The sequence below is a fragment of the Mesocricetus auratus genome, unplaced genomic scaffold (assembly GCF_017639785.1).
Source record: "Mesocricetus auratus isolate SY011 unplaced genomic scaffold, BCM_Maur_2.0 Super-Scaffold_100019, whole genome shotgun sequence".
NCBI classification, from domain to species: Eukaryota; Metazoa; Chordata; class Mammalia; order Rodentia; family Cricetidae; genus Mesocricetus; species Mesocricetus auratus.
In genome coordinates, this window is record NW_024429200.1 from 7,652,842 (window position 1) to 7,672,559 (window position 19,718).

Below are 19,718 nucleotides of genomic sequence, written 5' to 3' on the forward strand. Positions count from 1 at the left end.
TTTTCTTGACACTAGCCATGCTGATTCGGACAGAGAGAATTCCAGAGCAGTTTTAATCCACATCCCCCTAAACTAAGGATGTGGAACACCGTTTCAAATGTGCTTTGGCTGTGTGCATTTTTTTCCTTCGGGAACTGCCTGTTTATTGCATTCACTGACTGGATGGGTTGTTTTGGTGTGTCTATTTAATTTCTGGATTTTTAAAAAATGGATCCCAGATAATAATCGCATTGCTTACTAGCCTTTAGGCAGTTGACGAAGGCTGTTTCCCACTCCGTTCTACTGGGTGTCACTGTTTCCTCTGCCGTGTCAAAGCTTTCACTGCGTGTAATCCCACGTGCACACTCTGGGGCTGTCTCCTGTGCCACTGTTGTCCTGCCTGGGTGACCTGGACCGTGCCCTCCAGCCTTTCCCTGGGCCTTTAGCAGGTCCACAATCCAGGTCTTACATCAAGGTTTCTTCACTCGTTCAGAATCGAATTTTGTGCAGGGTGAGGCATAGGTATCTAGTCACATAGTCCAGGCTGGCCCTGAATGTACTATGCCACTAATATGACTTTGAACTTCTGATCCTCCTAGCCCAAGTGTTGGAATTATAGGCATGTGCTGCCGTGTCTACTTGCATGCAGTGCTGGGATTGAACTTGGGGTTTCATGTATGCTAGGCAAGCACTCTAGCAACTGAGCCACATTCCCAGATCACTAGTCTCATCCTTTTACATGCGAACATGCAGTAGCCGCAGCATTTTCTGCTGAATGGATTGTCTTTTTTGCAGTGTGTTTTTGACACCTTTGTCAAAGATCAGGTGGCTGTAGCTTAGCTGTGTTAGTCGATTTCTGAGTCCATTATTCTGTTCTGTCGGTTTACATGTTTGTGTGTGCAAGCCATGCTGTTTTGTTACCATAGCTCCATAGTCTACGCCCTGAGATGAGTCCCTGTGATGTCTCCAGCCTTGCTCCTTCTACTGAAGATGGTTTTGGCTCTTCCCTTTGTGCTCCCATATGAATTTTGGATTCTTTTTCTAGTTCTGCAAAGAACATCATTGAATTCTGATGAAAATTTCATTTTTTGTAGAGATTGCTTTCTGTATTATAGTCATTTTCACAATATTAATTTTGCCAGTTCATGGCCATGGGAGGCATTTCCATTTTCTAGTATCTTTTTAGCTTACTTCTCCAGTGTTTTAAAGCTTTTATAGAGGACATTCACTTCCTTTATTAAATTTATTCTGTTGTTGTTTTTTTGAGACAGGGTCTCTCTGTGTAGCCCCGGCTGTCACGGCCTTAAACTCAGAGATCCTCCTGCCTCTGCCTTTTGAGTGCTGGGATTAAAGGCCTGTGCACCCACACCCAGCTCAAATCATATATTTTTAAAGTGTCTTTAAATTCCAGATGCCCAATGCTACAAAGGGAGATTTAAAAACTTGGGTTCGGGAGCCTCAGCTATAGAAGCAACACGTCAAACCTTTCCAGAAAGGCGAGGTGTCAAGGGCAGATGACGAAGCCGTGGCCTGACGAGAAGGGTCCTGTGTGTCCCAGAACCAGAATGACAACGACTTCGGCACTTCATGTTAAGTGCCTCTCCTGTTCATTTCTGCCTGACATCCCAGGGGATGGCAAGATGGCAGGGCTACCCTAAGACTCAAGTGTGAAAACAGAAAACCAACCTACCAGCTGGGGGAGAGAGAACGTGGGACATACCAGAGATAGTGGCTTTGAAAGGAATCCAGGAACTTACAAGAGGAACATCTCCAAGGTCACCATTTGATTTGCAGGTCCTTCTGAAATATCCCAAAACAGCCAGAGGCCTTTGGATTCTTAATCCAAAGATGGAGAGTGATCCCCATCCCTAATGACTGATATTTGATTTCTCATAAGTCCTGGTGGGTGGGGAAAATTCTAGATGTGGTTGGTTTTGGTTGGATGACTTCAAGCACCATGGCATCAGCCCATATTATTTATAGATGCTTAGGAGCTCATGTACATCCTGCTGCCTCCAAGAGCCTCTGGAATGGGCGACTGCAAGTCTATAAGACCTCAGAAGCATGGCAAAGAGTCAGATAGGCTCTCTGCACTCTTGCCTGAATTCAGCGGTATGAATTGAAAAACTAGAGAGAAGCTCCTGGAATGTGAGAGAATGCATCTAAGTGAGTGGGTGAGAGAGGCAGGCCTGTCTGCAGGTAGCGTAAGAGATCACACAGAAAATCGGAATAGAAGCATCTACTTGCCCTCAGAATTCCCAACAACTGCCACATCTTATAGGAGAATGTCCAGGCATGCTGGTTTGCACCACAGCACAAAGACTTGGGCCACTGACCGTGGCTCTGACTATGGAAAGAGGTAATGTATATTGCTTTGTACAGGCTGGAGTTGACAACTAGAAATTAGGTTTATTCTGCAAGAGCAATTTTTTTAAGTCTCTGCATTCCCAGATCATCACAAAAAAATTATCACTTATAGAAATGCGTACACCTCTGAACACAGGCCTTATTGTGCATTAGACACTCCTACGGGGACTGATTTCTAGACATCCCCAAGGGCTGAGTAGGGATAAAGTTAAAGGCTGCTTTAAATAGCATCTCCATGAAACACACTCTGTATTGGGCTTGTTTTTCAGCTTCAGCTGGCAGATACTCAGAATCACATCCCAACTCAGAGCAATTTGACCCTTCAAATACACATTTTTACTGTGGTGTTTTTCTATTGCAAGACAAAAGAGTTGAATGGCAGTGTTTTTACTGGGAGCCTTTGAGAAAGATACTCAAAAACTTAAATTGGAAATTCAATTTTAGAAACAGTAACTGTTCCTAGAGATGGGGGAGAAGGAATTCTGTCTTCAGCTCATAGATATAAGAGAAAACTTATTCTCCGAATTCTAAGCCCTGTGGGTCTCACTGTGCAGTCCTGGCTGGCCCCAAACTCAGAGAGACCCATCTGTCTTTGCTTCCTGAGTGCTGGTATTAAAGGCATGTGCCACCATGCTTGGTCCCTAAACTCTTTTTTATCTGGGACAGAGTAAGCTTCTATAATTATTTTATCCCACCTGCCCCACCCTTACCACAGGTGACTTTTTGGATGAAAGTTTGGTCCATAATTTAGCATAGTAGTTTCTGTCTGTTGAATCCAAGAATTCACTCGTACTGGGAACAGGGGGCTTTCTAGGAAAGTCTTCAGATTTCGGGTGTGGTGGCTTCATATCTGGTGAGAGAAAGATAAATTTGTAAGTGAAAAGCATACAACAGAGTAAGTTTTCTGATGTGACAGCAATGCTTCCTATTTTATTTATCCAAACACATGAAACTGTACACTTAAAGTTTGTATGTTTCAACTTGAAAATAAATGAAATGCTTCTTACAATACTGATAATATTAACAAGTCATCCTATAGCATCCAGGAGGCACAATACCTTAGAAGGTAACCAGTGCTCAGCACAGGCTTGGTATTAGCATTAATGTAAAACATGTCAAAAACAATGGCTTTTAATATTTAAAATTACCTTTATTACATTCCATTTGACAAGTCTCCAAAAAGCTTAAGAAAAAATTAAAACATGCAATTCTAAGAAGCTTTAAAGTTCAATGGAACAAGACTCATTGATTCATAATTAATAACCAAGCCTTTCCTGAAAACATCAGACTGTGCAGAAGTGTAGAATACACTTACTCATGCAGATAGGTCCTGGGTTTACACACCTTTAAGATGTGTGGAAGCACCAAGCATTTCGGAGCATTGTTTATAAAATGCTAAAATAAACAACATCCCCACATACCTTTAGTTACTATGTTTGACTGAGCAGATGTGGGGAAACTACCCACCCAAAGGCAAAAGGGAGCATTGACGTATCGCTGAAATACGTTTTGCTTTTAATATACATGCAAAACAGAATCAGGAAAGAAAAACTTCTAGGTGAAGATGTGAAGTCAGAAAAGGGAATAGATGCCAAGAAGTCAGAGACACCAGGGTCTAAAGCTTGCGTCTCTGAACTAAGATGGAAGGCAAGGTCTCTGAGCTTGGGAAACAAGGCCTGGACTCTTGGATCTGGTGAGAAGCTGCAACGGGGTATCTGGAACTCAGCCTACAGACAGAAGAACTTTGGTATCTGGAACTCAGCCCGTAGGCAGATGAACTTTACACACAGAGCCTCACCAGCCTGAAAATAAAAAGCCTGTAAAAACACGAGACTCCAAGGCTCATTCTTAGAGTAATAACTTAACATGCACAGAGCCTTGGGTGCAATCCCCAGCCCTCATCAGCTGGGCACGGTGGCATCTACTTGTCATCCTGGCATTTAGGAGGGACAGATAGGAGGATCAGAAGTCAGCCTCAGCTGAAATAGAACTGAGGGCCAGGCTGGGCTGTATGAGGAGAAGAGAGGTGAGGTGGGGGGAATGAGGAGGGAGCTGGTGATAAAGAGTGGCCTCTCTGCTTCTGTGCTGTGTGCTAGGACCAAGCATGAACTTCAAACTGTGCTGGTCCCTAACCATTGCTGCCGCAAAGCGATCCTGGCTGGAGAATCTAGAATTCCACATTGCAGCACCTGCCTTCAAAGCAGAGAGTGAGTCACGACCGTGCAGTAGATGATCAAGCCTGTATCCCAAGAATTCTAGGTAAGGAGGGATCTTGAGAGGAACATTAAAGTAGCCATACTTATCACAACCAAACTGACCAAAAGGAACCACATGTGGGAACATCCTTTGTTATGTCTTCTTGATAATATGCATTCCGTCCACATTTACTGAACACCTACCCTACAGTGGATATAGCTCTGAATATTGGAGATGAAGCAACAAGCAGAAACTCCTTGACCTGTGGGGACTATGCTAAAGCTGGAGACAGACAAATAACACACTTTAAAATGTGAGGGAATAAAGACAATGAGGTCAGATAAAGGGACAGAAAGAGATGGCATGGTGGTCAAAGGAAATTCTCTGTAAGGTGGAGAGATTGTTGGGGGTTTAAAGATACAAAAAGATAAAACACACAAAAACCTTGAGGTTTGGGTGGTGAACACTAGGCAGGGAAATCAGTTTTATATAGAGAGCCAGAAGTGTAACTAGCTTGAGTATTAGCATTAAGAATTCAGTGTCTGGGAAGATGGGGCTGGACACAAAGACCCACAACTGGACAACATGCAGAAGGCAAGAGGCTTCAGCACCCTCTGTCCTAAATGGGTTTCCGTCAAATCCCTCCCCCTGGGGTTTGGGAACTCTGAGGAAGAGGGAGCCGAAAGACTGTAAGAGCCAGATGGGATAGAGGATGTTAAGAAAAGGACACACATGAATTCACAGAGACTGGGATCACAGGGATGCATGGGTCTGGGCCTGATGGGGTCTCAATGTTACAAGGGAACGTGGACACATGCCCCCATTCCTAACCCAGACGCTATCTCCCACTGAGTACCACTCATAAAGGAAAAGTCAGTTTTCTCCAATAGAGTCTCACTGGGTATACAAATCATGCGTGTGGGTGGGCCCCTGTCCAGCAGTAGATGGCCATCACAAATGAACTCGGTATTTTTAGAGGCTTTTTGTTGTTATTGTTTTGTTTCACAATGCTTTGCCTGGGCCCTTTTTTTCTTTACAGGTCTTTCGCTTACATATTATATTATATATTATTTGGTTTCCATTTTTTAATTTTTTTACGGATTTCTGTGCACGCAAATGTGTCTCTTTGCGGCTGTATATGTTTCATGTGGTTTTTCTTTGGCTCATTTGTTGTGTCTTATCCTTGTTTGTTTGTTTTGATTATTTTAGGTGCCCATTTATTTTCTAATGAGAGAAAGAAAGAAAGAAGGGAAGGAAGGAAGGAAGAAAGGAAGAAAGAGAAAGAGAGAAAGAATACAGACTTGGTGAGTGGGGAGACGGGAGGGATCTGGGAGGAGAAACCATATTCTGACTATATTGTATGCAAAAATCTATTTTCAATTAAAAAACAGAATTCACTGCTAAGGCTGGAGAGATGGCTCATTCAGTGTCTGCTACAGATGCATGAAAACCTGAGTTTGGTTCCCTGGTGTCCAACTAAAGTCTGAATGGAAGTAGGTCTGTAACCCTAATGCAGGGTGTGGGGTACTCAGACAGGGGGATCCCTGGTGCTTGCTGGTTGCCAGTCAACCCCTGCATGTACACACACATGCACACACACACACACACACATGCATGCATACACAATGTGTCCATATATACACTTTCCAGCAGCAGCCCCAAATTCACTGCAGCTAAGAAGATGTGTAATGGAGGTATATCTCATGCTTCTTTTCTCCCCCTATAAAATTCTTGTCCCATTGACTAGAACATTGTGGAAAAGACGAGATGAGTCTGAACAAATTGAATAAAACAAAAATTTAATTTTTAAATATAAATGCTCCATACTTTTTTATTACCTTTTCATCCACTAACAGGCATCTTTGGCTTGTTTTTAAGAAGGTAGTGTCAGGAACGGGTTACCCCTTCTGGAGCTGTTTCCCATAGGTCCCCAAACCTTAAGGGCTATTGCTCTTGTTCTTGGCTGCCCCTAGAACTCAGCAGTAAGACTCTATAGCTGAAGACACCACAAACTAAGTCAGAACATAGAGAAGTCAAGCTGTTGCTGACCTAGAAGATTCCTAGCTACTGGCAAGTTTTCATAGTGCTGGACGGTGTTATGCCCACTACCAGAGGAGAAAAGTAACTACCAATCCATTCAGCTGTGAACCCTGAGAGCTACAGTAATGAATAGCCTACCCAGGTACGCCAAATATTGCAATAGTGGCACAGATGTCATGGGAATAACCAACCTCTTTCTGGTTGGACTTAAGGCCTGCTCTTTAAGATAGAACCCATACCTGGTAATGTTTCCAGGACCTGTGGCTAGACAGATCACAGGACAGGGCAGAACCTACGACTTTACTTTGTTAAGTGGACAGAGTTGTAAGCTGACTCTAGGCGATTTACCACCATGCATTAGTTGTATCCCTCAAAGGTCAGAGGGATTAACCCAGAGACCCACAACCAGTCAAGACATAGAGAATAAGAGACTATGGAATCCCCATGTCACACTCACTCTTCCCAAGACTCAGGGATCACTGTGGAAGAGGGGAGGGGAAAGACGGTAAGAGCCATGGGTAGTGAGTGGCTAAAACAATAACAGTGTTTTCCAGACCCAAGAGAGCAGATGCACACATGAACTCATAGCGTCTGTGACAGCATGAACAAGTTCGAGACAGACAAAATCCAGGAAAGAAGTGGGGACAGACATGAAGTTCCAGGCACAAACTGAGGCACTACTCCAACAGGTAGATGCTGGGGGTGGGGCATGTCTTAAGGGTGCAGGTCCTAGTTGGTTGACTCTGTTCCAGATGACCACATGTCCAAGAGAAAAAACTAACGAGGACACAGAGTTGGGTGGGTATGGAAGAGAGTGTGGATCTGGGAAGGGTTAGGTGAAGGGAGGAGAATATGATCAAAGTACAGTGTATGAGACTCTCAAAGAATTAGCAAAAGTATTTTAAACATAAAAACTGGAGACTATATTCATTGAAATAACTGCCATGGAGAAGATCTATATACATACATTTTCTTACCTACTTGATCTTTTCTATAGAAATATACTATATATAAGCTAATTCAAAAGATGGCTTCCATATGGGCTCCTTTTACTAGCTTCCTAAGACATAAGCCATCTGTATTATGGTATAACAAAGAAACACTCAATCTGATGCTATAGTGCAACTGTGATTCCAACACTTTAATGTCTTACTAGCTAGCAACACAACATTTGAAGCACACATAATGTGTTTATATTACTTAAACTACATTACAGTGCCATCACTTTAGTGATATGGACTAGAGATTCATATCATTTAAAATACATGTTTCTAATGTCTTAATACAGCAAAAGACAAAAGATCTCCCTTTCTCAGTTAAAACCCCACAGAATTACCCATATTCCTTAAACTTCCTGAGTGTCATCTTAAGTCAGTGTCTCTATATTTAGGTGTACTTTGAGGCAATGCTTAAAAAGCATGTAAACTACTTTATAGTCCACAAAAGACACGAGCTCTTCATTATATAGGCCAGTTAAATTTATTTAAATGCCTACAATGAAGCGTAAATGAGTTTAATGAAGCATGGAGGATTTTAAAGTTGCTTTATGGATACTATCATTACCAGACGCAGTAGAATGCAAAAGGATATGGAAAAACTGGAATGCATTTCCAAATGATCTTAAATGACTTGCACCTTGTATTTAGACTCATTTCTCTGAAGTCAAACGACTTAGATACTATTTGGACAATGAAGAATAAGCACAGAATCCGATCTAACCAGCAAATGTGACAATGACAACACCCTAGGAAAAAACCATGTACATGTTTAATATTGTATCATACAGGCAACATAGGATATTTTACAGACAGGAAAGGAGAAAATAATCCATGTTAAGGATGTGCTATCACAGGAAAACATCCGGGGCAGGAAGTACTAATTAAGTTGCCATGTAGTGGCCAGGCTGTGAATAATATGGAAAGCGAAAGCCCATTTTAGTAACCAATGTTTTTATGGTAGTAAGATAACTTGTGGAGAGTATTCATATGACCACTCTCAATACACATAAGGCTGATCATTTTTCAATAGGAAAGTCTGTGAATATTTAGGTAAAATTTTGCAAAGGAATTGCATTCCCACTAGTTTTTCTCTCTTTGAAAGAAACAGTCTCTGGAATGGATGGCTTGGGAAATAGGCTCCAATTTTTAGGAAAAGTTTTCCATACCAAGTGACTTCAAAAGCATTCCTTTCTTTCTCCCAGGAAAAGATGACTCTAAGAACATGCAGTTTTCTTTCAATTAAGAGTAATTTATCCCTGCCATGATTAATACATATCCACAAGTAAATTCCCACAACCCCCCTACAGGAAATACACATATAGCTATACATCATGAAATATACAACCATGAAAAAAGGCTTAGGACAACTTAAAACACAATAATGTGTGATAGAATGTAAAATATTTATTTCTAATAGAATAGTTATACAATTTGTGGTGGAAAATGAAGAAAAACAACGAGATCATTAGGGAGTATTTTTACAAAGCTGAAGATACCAAAAGAAGCTATTCTTATAATACAGGATTGCATCTCAAAACATCATGTCTGTTTGTGTTCTAAGAAAGGAATAACAGCAAGCTGAAAAATCATTTCTTATAACACCCATGATAATTTTCCTTAGCAAAATAGGATGCTACACAGAAAGCTATCTCATAAGTCCAACAAAATAGAGTAATAATGTTCATGTTTCTATGGCAAAATGAAAACATCTGCTAAACTACTGGAACCGTGAGATGCTCTGTTCTTCGGTGTCCAATCAGAGGGATAACCAGCTATGTAAATAAAGACAGATTCCACACCAGGAAAAAAAGAACATATGTGAAAACAAATTCACACACAGAGAAAATGAAATTCAAAACCTTTTCTTCCTTCCAGACCTCATATTTTGTGATGCCTTTGGTGGAGCTCAACTAGCAAGTCAGCATTCAGACACCGACTCCAGAACATTCCGGTTAAAACATATGATAATGCCAGGACTTTTTACAAAATGAGTAAGTTTGTCATGAAGTTGTTAGTTGTTGCTTTGAAGGGAATAAAACAGAGGAGCAAATGTCAAGAGTGCAAGCTTACTACACAAGGTCTGCACATGGGAAAGATGGCGACAAGGAGAGGCGGCAGTGACAGACAGGAGGGGACAGAACCCTGCAGGGAGCTGTAGCACAGTTTCCTCTACTTTCCAGTACCTTTGAATAAACATTGCTGATGTGCCACACTGCCAGCCGCCCAAACAGAGCCCCATGTTTGCTAGCTTCACTTGATTTAGGGGACCGTCTTTCCTCAGCCTCCTGAGTAGCGGGGACCCAGGCACCTGCTGGTGCACCTGGCCATAATTTAGCCTTAGGAGCAACTGTCCCCAAGTCACCATTTCATCCGTCACTTTCCCCAACAAAGGTTTTCCTGCTTTTTCTTCACTTGGATATTTAGTTTTGTTCTTGGAAACTGAGGGTTGGTAGATCCAGAAGTAAAAACCAGACTTTGTCTCAACGCACCACAAAGAGAAAAATCGATAAATGTGCCTGTTTGTTACCCAGACATGTAAAGTGACAGCATGTGCTGTCTACCCAGTAGAATATACTTGATCTCTATCGACAATAAGATAACAGTACAAAGAATAGATACCATTTATTGCGCATGTACTATGTGCCAGCTGCTATCATAAGCATTTGATGTTTGTGTCACAAAGAAATTCACCATCAGCTCAGATCTGATGCCTCTCCTTGTCTTCTGCAGACAGCAGGCTGCCTGTGAATGCCTATTGAAGAAGCCCTCTATCTTTGGGATATTATGCTGAACTACCATTTCTTTTTAATTCCATTCTAATTTTGTTTAAGCTCCTTAATTTACTCAAGGTTGAAGTCATAAAGGGATTTTCAGAGAAGACAATTTCATTTAACAAACACTTCCACCTAGTTTAAATAGGATACACTGTCCTATTCTAATTTATAATCAAATGCATTATTTTTTGCTGTTTACATGTTAGTGCTAACAAACGCTCATCTCAGTACCTACCACAGGGCAGAAATTATTCTGGGAGCTTTCCATGTACTCATCCATTTACTCCCAACTAGACTGGATTTCCAAAGGGTTATGCTGACATCCAGTATCTTTTGTAGTCAAGACTTTCTAAGGTTACAATCATTAACAGAAGGTCTTCAGTTTTTGCTGCCCATGCTGGCCATCCCACAGTCAGTTTTAAGATTAGAGGTCTACTCTGCTAACATTACCTACCATCAACACACAGAAAGAGGGACAGGCATTTGCTCTCTTCTTTGGATGCCTAGTCAACACAGGAATGTTATTACTGAAGTTAGTCTTTCAAACCCTACTATGCATGTAAACTCACTTTTATGATCATATTGTGCCAGATACCATATCATCACTGCAAGTGGAATTTGGAGGTTCCTTTATTGTAACAGTATTGTTTACAGGGTTGGCATGGAGCTAAGGGCAAGGGGGTTGGCTAATTACTTACTGGACACATCACTACTGATGTTTTTAAAGCTTTATATAACAGCTTATAGGTAAGTTTGGGTATATTCATTATGTGGTCAAACAATAACAAAAGACTTAACTGCCAATATACCAGATCGTGCTCTCAGAGAAGAATTCAGTATAAGCTGAGGTTAGCCTATCTAACCAACCTGATGGCAGATAGAGAAAGAAGGTGACTTAGCAAATAGGCCCTTGATTGAACAGGACAAGGTTGAGGTCCAGAAGTCTCAATTCATAGCTTTTCACACTGTAGAGTGCAAACTACATTGTAAAACTGGCTTAGCAAGCTACTACCTGCATTTATAAATTTAAACTCAGCAACATAGAAGATGTGAGTGCATCACCTCTGAGAGATGTCTTACGATATTTTATTTCCTATATGTGGATGTGTTTACTGGGCCATGATACTGCAAAATATACTTCTACCTATGGAGCTTGCTCAAAAATATTTTAAGTCAGTGCGCTAATGAATACTAGGAACATTCCATTTTCTACCACAATAGCATGCTACTTAATGAAGAGGGCAACTAGATTCTTCATAAGCAACAAGCAGACCAGTTGTTATAAGTGGATCATACATCATAAAGAGAAACTGGTTCCGCCCACTCTACAAAGTCACCCACCACATGGAGGTTCTTTTGTAAGATGACACATCTGATGTCGGGAGGAGCCTGTTCTGCTTTTCTGAAAGCCACTGGGGACTCTCAGAAAGTCCTTTATTATGTCAAATTGGAACAGACCAAATAGACATGGCAAACCTTCAAATTGTGTGTGTAAGCATGTATACATGCATTCATTCTGCTTCCCTTTTCAGAATACACATGAACTCACTGTAGAAATTTAGAAAATATAAAAAACACAAATGAGAGGAAAAAACTGTCATAATCTAACATTCCAGAGCTAACATAAGAGCCACACTGACTGTACCTCCTTAGCCAAACTCTTTCTTCCTTGTTCGTAATGAACACTGCCTTCTAAGTAAAGATTCTACATTATTAAAAGGGCAACATAAGGCAGATGTCTCTAGCAGATGGCTGTGTGAGAAATGTATTTCAGAAATTCCATTACATGAAGTATTTCTAACCTTCATTACAAAATTTAATATGAACATTCTCTCATATATTTCCTCGTGATAATTCCTAGATGTAAGTGATCAGATTAAAGGTCTATAAACTGAAACTCTTTGACGGGGTGAGAAACCATTCCCCAGAAAAGCCATGCCAATGTGCTTCCTACAGTTGACACCAACACTTCACCCAAATAGGTCTTAATCTGTTTTATATCTGGTATCCAAAAATTTTGTACCAAAAAAAGTATGTTCTGTTTTAATTCACAGTGAGGCTGAATTGTTTCTGACATGTTTATTGAACATTTTTATTTCCTCTTTTGTGAGATGCTTGATCATGCCTTCTCAGTCTTTTGAGGTTCACTCAGCTCTTTACATATGTGAGGAAGTCTTTTACACCTAATGGAAACATTCTATGTTGATTTGAACACTAAACACCAGATTTCATAGAAGCACAGTAACTTTTAAAGTCCACCATGGCTTCTCTCTCTCTCTCTCTCTCTCTCTCTCTCTCTCTCTCTCTCTCTCTCTCTCTCTCTCTCTCTCTCTCTCAAGACTGCTTAGTAACAAACCCCAGAAGGAGGCAATATGAACTTTGCTTTGTAATTAGGGTTCCTGGAGATCCCAAAGCAGATGGGAAGTGGTCATTTTATATGTTTATGTTCTGTATTGAAAAATTGCAGCTTTTCCTTGTGTGAAGGTGACCACTACTAGCAGTAAAAGCCTCTCATCAGAGACAACATCTCCTGCTCTCCTTTCAAAATGTCTAACAGCAGTGAATCTGAGGCATAAAACTTCAAATCACAGAAAACTACAAAGAAGAAAACCCTCTTATTATTATGAATTCCAGGGTTAGAGCCTCCTCCACATTAGAGGGAAACTCGTTTAATGCATCCCACTCAATCACTAAGGAAATACGCAGCTCCAAAGGCCTCCATAAGAGTGGCCAAAGAGGACACACCCAACGTGGTTCTAGAGACCACTTTGCAGATGAGGCTCTGGTCCACAGGAGCACCCCAAACTCCTTATAGAGAAAAGGGGGGGTGCACTGGACATCACAGTGCACACTTCTAATCCAAACATTTAGGAGGCAAAGACAGGTGGTTCCTGTGAATTCAAAGCCAACCTGGTCTAGTCTACATAGCAAGTTCTAGACCAGCCAGTGCTACATAGTGAGACCCTCTCAAAAAAAAAAAAAAAGGTGGAGGAGCTCCTTTGCTTGCCGTCTTTCATAACCAACCCTCTCCACAGCCAAGCTAAATCCCAACAGGATTTGCCCTCCCCGACACCAGTGCCATCGTTCAGGCCCTTACCTAGCTCTGTCCTAACTCCCACCATGATGTGCCCATCGTTCTGTTTCTAGTATTGTCTTCCTTACCTTTATCCCTAAAGTACAAATTTAAGCACCCTGCCCTCCCCTTGCTGTTACAAGACAAGGCTTCTAAAGCCCCCTTTCGTGGCACAGATTAGATAGGCCTATGGTTCACTGGCAGCTGGGTCCTCAGGAGACACTAGCTGCTCCTGTCTGTGTGTTTAGGCAGCAGGAAGCATACCCTTCTTCATCTATCCATTGACCAACTCTGCAGTCCTGAAGTCTCAGCTGAGGAATGAGAGTCTCTTTGAAGTGTTTGAAGGTGGAACTCAGTGCCCTTCCTCGGCACTCAGTGAGTGAGTGTGTGCCCTTACTACGGCCTAGAAAATTAAATGAATAGGTTTTCATATCTGTGGGATGCCAAACACAGCTAAGCCTGCTTTGGGATCTCCAGGTACCCTAATTACATGGCGTAGTAATGGACCATTTTTTCAGAGTTCCCTGGAGTGTCAGCATCATCTTATGATATGCCTAGCAACCATTGCTTTGTCTGGCACATAGAAAATGCTTAAGAAAGCCTTCTTGGTAATGACTTCACTTAATAGACATAAATTACTTAAAAACCACCCTGTAACTTTTATCCTGGAGTAGTGAGATAAATCAGAGGATAAATTTCAGTGTTCTCTATCGTACTAGAGATAGAATTTTCTTTGTGAGCACAGACCTTTTGTGTAAGGTACAACACAGACACTAGACATCAGTTATATACTGAAATATGGGATATCAAACATGGCGTCAATACCTTGCCTGTACACACAGTTAAGTGCTGAATGATTACTTTTTTAAAGAGTAGAATCATGGCCTGATGACCTTGACTGCAGTGATCCTCCTTTCCAGAAACAGTCTCCATATGGAGCAGTGAACCCAGTGGATTATGGGTGGTGGTAACCATGCCCAAGGCAGAGCTGACTGTTCTAAAAGGATGCTTGATCCAAGTGGCAATCAGCCTTTCTTTGGCCTTTTTTTTACTCTCAGGATTAAGGATGACTTTGATGACTCCCTTTATAGCAGTGGTGAGATGTGACTTGAGAGCTGTTGGCGGGCATGCTCCTGCTATGTAGAGAGAATGGCATGTAACCATTTGTCATTCAAAGAATGGACCAACATGGAGAATGACAGGGATGAGAAGTGATGGCAGGCCTAGAAGACGACAAGAACCTTGGGGACGCCCAGTGGCTTGTCCCTTGCCTCTCTGAGGGCCTGCTGCTCCCTGTCCCTTCTCACAGTTTGTTTGTGTGAGACGCACACTTACTTCCTTCTAATAGAGTTCCGGCTGGCTCGGGCTGTCCCTCAGTCATTGCCAGGAATATAACAGAATAATTCGGAGAGATAAAAGAAAACCTGATTCCCCTCAATTTTCTCCCCACAGATTCAACCAGATGCTTTGGCATAATGAAGACATGGACCATGAGGTTCCTATTCAGAGACAGAAGGAGGATACAAAAACATATGCCAGTTCAGACCTCGAATGCTTGGCCTGGCCAGTGTCTGGCTTGCAGAGACGCATCCTCATACGTTAAGTGCAGGCTGGCAATCTCTAAAAACTGAAAGGTTTCTTTTTGCAGCATTCTTTCATTTTTTTTTTTGCTGTAGGACCCTCCAATAATTCAAAATGCATGAAGAAATTTCCTAGTCTAGAAGTGAATTTTCCTAATGAAGAGAACAAAACATTATGATAATCTGCCCTTCTTCAGCCATAAATCCTATTGAAATTCATAGCTGAACACAAGAGCCCCTTGGTGACACCAACAACAGACCAGCTGTCTCCCCAGCTGTTGCCACAAGGGGACCAGTGCTACAAAGACTTCTGGAACCCTCCCCCCAAAGCGAGGTGCTGACTGGTGGTCACAGAAGGAAACCAGTGGAACCTCCTTGCTTGACAGCATAACTTCCAGGGGTCAGAGCTTCTCAGGAACCAGGGCTTACACTTTGATGCTCTGGCTGCCTCTGGCTCTCAGTCTTCCTGTCCGGCTGCCTGGCTCCTCCTCCACTTGATCCTGAGGAACAGTAGGGCTTCTGCTCTGTGGTACATCCCCATTTTTTCGAATTCGCTTTTCTTTGGATTGCTGCTTAGACATATGTATGTTGTGCCTCTGGGCATAGCCCTGTCTGAGCTGGCTGGCGTCTTTAAGGGCTTGTGTCTCTTTGGCCCGCAGCTGACTAGGGGCTGCAGTCTTCTGCTCTGGAGGCTTCCCTGAAACCAATCTCTTCTGAGACCTTTCCTTTTTTTGAGCCTGTTCTCTGTGTGCTGACTTGGCAGGGGGCTCTGGGGGCTGGGCTTCTTGGATTGGTTGATTCTCACCAAGGACCCTTTCCTTTTCTTGAGCTAATCCTTCAGATATGTCTCTGTTTGGGGATTCACCTACAGACTGAGCCAAGTCCTTCTTTCTGGAATTGTGTGCTTTGTGGGTTTTCTCCTCCTGGTTCTGGGAGTCTGCTGGCACTGCTTCGGTGTGGCTCAGAGGTGACTGGGAGTCATGGGGGTCAGACACATTCCTGGGAATTGGCTTGCTATGAGATTCCGACTGCTGGGCCGTCTGAGGCTTTCTGGCTGGTATCCTTCTTAGGTGTGGGGACCCTTTAGCTGTCTCTCCCTGCCTGAGATTTCTTTTCCTAGTGTCCTGCTTAGCAGCCTCCTGGCTGTGAGGCGAGGCTTGTAGATCTGGAATCTTCTTGCTGGAGGCATGATCTACTTTGGGAGTTTTCCTTCCCCTTGCAGGCTTTGAAGCAGGCCTTGGCCTAGTGTTCTGAGGTAGTGGAGGTTCCACAGAGGGAGCAGGAATATGTGGGAGATGGACTGTGGGTGCCTCCTCTTCCTGAGGAGGGTTGGGGGAGTGCTGCTGGGCTTGTTCCTGGACAGGGGGGCTAATAAGTGGGAGCTTCACTTTGCTGGCTTTTCCAGCATTGACTTGCTGTGGACTATGGGCTGCATTGGGGCTTGGGTTTGGGGGTGGTTTGGACTGGGGAGGGCTGATGAGAGGAAGCTTACTGGGGTCATCCTGAGTTGAGAGAGACCTTGGAGAGGGAGCTGGGGTCTGATCTGTGCTTGTCCCCAAAGCCTCTTCCCTGCTGGGAGAGAGAAGCTTGGGTGTGGGTCTTCTGCTCTGGAGAGGTGCCAGGGTCTGGGGCTGAGGCAACCTGGTAGGAGCCAGCCGGCTTCTTGGAAGCAAGGTCATTGGCTGTTCCCTGACCTGTGTATGTTTTGAGTTTGCGGATGAGTCTTGTGGAGGTGGAATTTCTGGGTAAGGAGTACTGGCCTGGACAACTTCTGCTTTGGGGGTTCCCTCCTTCAGAGGTGGTTGGGAACTCCCAGTGGGCTTCACTACATCAGAGGGGGAAGGATCTTCTGTGGGACTGTGAGGGGATCTGCTAGGTGTAGGGTTGGTGGGCACAGCTCCCTCATCCTGCACTCTGTGAGGACTGAGGGAAGCTGGGTCAGGTCCAGTGGGTTCAACGGGTTCAGGGAGGGGAGGGTTGCTAGGGGCTCCTTTGATCTCTCCAGACTCCTTATCCTGGTCTGGCTGAGGGCTGGGTGAGGGAGAGGGGTTAGGGTGCTGAGGTGGCTCTTGAGACTGTCCTTCTGCTTTTAGTTCCTGTGGTCCAGGCTCACCTTCAGGCCCATCCATCTCAGTGGTTATCTTTGGAGGAAGGTCAGCTGGCTGACCATCCCCTTCCTTCTTCATCTTTGGTGACATGTCTTGGGCTGACTGAGGAATATCAGATGTTGAAGAACTGACCTCCTGAGGTGGCTCCAGGTGACTGCTGGGAGAAGGACCCTTTTTGGAGGGTGGTCCCTCCTCAGTTGACTCCTGGCTCTGTGGGAAGGGGTTCTTTGAATGAGTCTCCACTTCCGGGAGAGCTTCTGGGTTTTGGCCATCTGCTTGCAGTCTTGCCAAGCGCCTGGGGGAGGGGACCAGGTGTGCTGGGACCCCAGAGATGGTCTTCTTGCTAGAGGGACCTCCTGCTTTAATATAAAGAGAAGTTAGATACTGCTAGAAATAAACAACAAAATCCCTGTTTCCCTTGGTGTTGCACAAAGAACCTTTAAAAGAAAACCACAGGTAGACCTTCCCTTCTCCTTGTAGAGATGGAGTGGCTACAATTCTCTAATTTGATGGAAGTTAGGGCCATTTCTAGTGAACTGAAAAGATGAACATTAATGAATAAGCATCCAGATGTTTGCTCAAAGTCAAGTTTGGATCTGTGGGTGGCAAAGAGATTTTCTAAATGAATGAGACTGGTTTTGCTATTGAATGGTTAAGACACTAGCTGTGTTGCTGAGAAGAGTCTGTTTACTCACACTCTCGAGGCTCAGCATCCCACAGGAACTCAGTGAGTATGGAAAAAGGAAAAAGGAGGGAAGGGATGGCTTCAAGGATGTCATAAGACACCAGGGTCTGCTTCTGAAGCTCAAGGGTCCAAGCTGCCATCCCCAACCCCACCATTACCCCACATCTCCCTGGCTACAGATGTGGCTCCCAGAGGCCACTGCCAATACTGGTACCACAGAGAGGGCCTGCTTCCCCCTGTCACACCTTCTCAGAGTAGCTCTGGTCTCCTGGACACAGTCACCCCATCCAGCACTTGCTTATAAATGACAGAAGTCTTGACATGCTTCTGATGACCTAAACACCCTCTTAAACCAGCCCAGATGGCACAGTTCTGAACCGTGCAGTGGTCATAGGTGACACATCAGTTTAGAACAACCTAGACAAAACCAGACTGAGTTTAACTTGGGAGAGACTTTGGTGACCCCAAAGTGGTCCATCTCCAGCAGCAAATGTGTCCCTGAGCACTGTCCTCTCCACTAAGGAAGGGTGGGTACGTGCTACTCTAGATTCACAATGAACCTTCTAGTCTAATCCTCTTTTGTATCCAGTTAAACTACATGTCTCCTAAGAGTGGAAAGGGACAAGTGGTACCCTCTGTTCATCTTTTTATCACCAAATTCACCACAGATGGAAACTAAAACACAACTTTAGACAAGAAAGAACATTAAATTTGAAAGTGAAGCTAATTAGAATGGGCAATTTTGCAGAGACCAGAAAATAGACTAGAGGTTACCAGGGGTGGGGGATGGCTACTTAATGAGTATAGACTTTCTGTTATAGACAGTGAAAAACCTTGGAAACTGTGGCTACCTAACACTGAATTCACTTAACATGATTAAAATGGAAAACTAGGGCTGGAAAGATGGCTCAGTGGTTAAAGTCCTTGTGGCCAAGATCAATGACCTAAGTTTGATCCCTGGAACCCACGTGGTGAAAGGAACAACCAATGCCCACAAGTTGTCCTTTAGTCTTCACACATATGCTATCACACACACACACACACACACACACACACACACACACACACACACACGAATAATAAATACAAAAAATTCTAAAGCATAAAAAGGCAAATTATATATACTTGTATGACGCATGCAACATATGTATACAACTTAAAAAGCAAAGCAAAAAGACAATGAAACTCAACGCTGATGGTTCTCTCCTTTTACTTTTATGGGCAGACACATAGGTTTTCTTTTTCTACTTTGATGATTTAACAATTCACGAAATTTGGTTAAATGATACCATGCCCTTTACTAGAAGATAAAAGCAGCACTTTATGGGCTGGCAAATTGCTCCATTTTTCCTTTATCATTAATCAGAATTAGGAAAAATATAATTTCATTTCATAACCTTTATGGCAAGAACTCAAGGTTGCTCATTAGTTCCACTTCCGTAAAGCCTCACTGGAAGCAGTGACAGAGACATAGGATCTACAGCAGCCGTTCTCAACCTGTGGTCAAACCCCTTTCACAGGGTTGGCTAAGACCATTGAACAACACAGATATTTACATTAGGATTCATAGCAGTAGCAAATTAAAGTTATGAAGTAGCAATGGAGATACTTTGACCATTGGAGGTCACCTTAACATGAGGAACTGTATTTAAAGGTCACAGCTTTAGGAAGATTGAGAACCACTGCTCTACAGAGACCGAGGGTGAGCATACCCTTACACTGAGTGAGTTTCTCCTTATGTCATAGAAACTATACTGTTAACTTCATGCTTTGGAAACAAATACTTCCTACAATGCTCTGGGAAAAATAAGACAGTGCCATAATTTAATGGTGTGCATTTAAAATTAATGGCACAGCTAAAGCCGTAGGAGCTTCTCAGCACTGAATACCCAAAGTTATTTATGCATGCATTCAGTGA

General features: G+C 43.0%; 1 protein-coding gene across 4 annotated transcripts in view; it reads right to left on the minus strand.

Moving 5' to 3' along the window:
* Lrguk (leucine rich repeats and guanylate kinase domain containing) overlaps window positions 1-19,718 on the minus strand; it is a 110,311-nt gene that overhangs the window by 19,196 nt on the left and 71,397 nt on the right. For 3 of the 4 annotated variants that reach the window (XM_021234267.2, XM_040728633.1, XM_021234266.2), the window contains one exon: window positions 8,046-17,474. In XM_021234267.2, the coding sequence (XP_021089926.1) occupies window positions 15,433-17,474 (2,042 nt within the window). In that variant the 3' untranslated portion in view covers window positions 8,046-15,432. Of the gene's footprint in view, window positions 1-3,056; window positions 3,197-8,045; window positions 17,475-19,718 lie in introns of those variants that run through there. The other variant, XM_005082385.4, reaches the window with a different exon arrangement.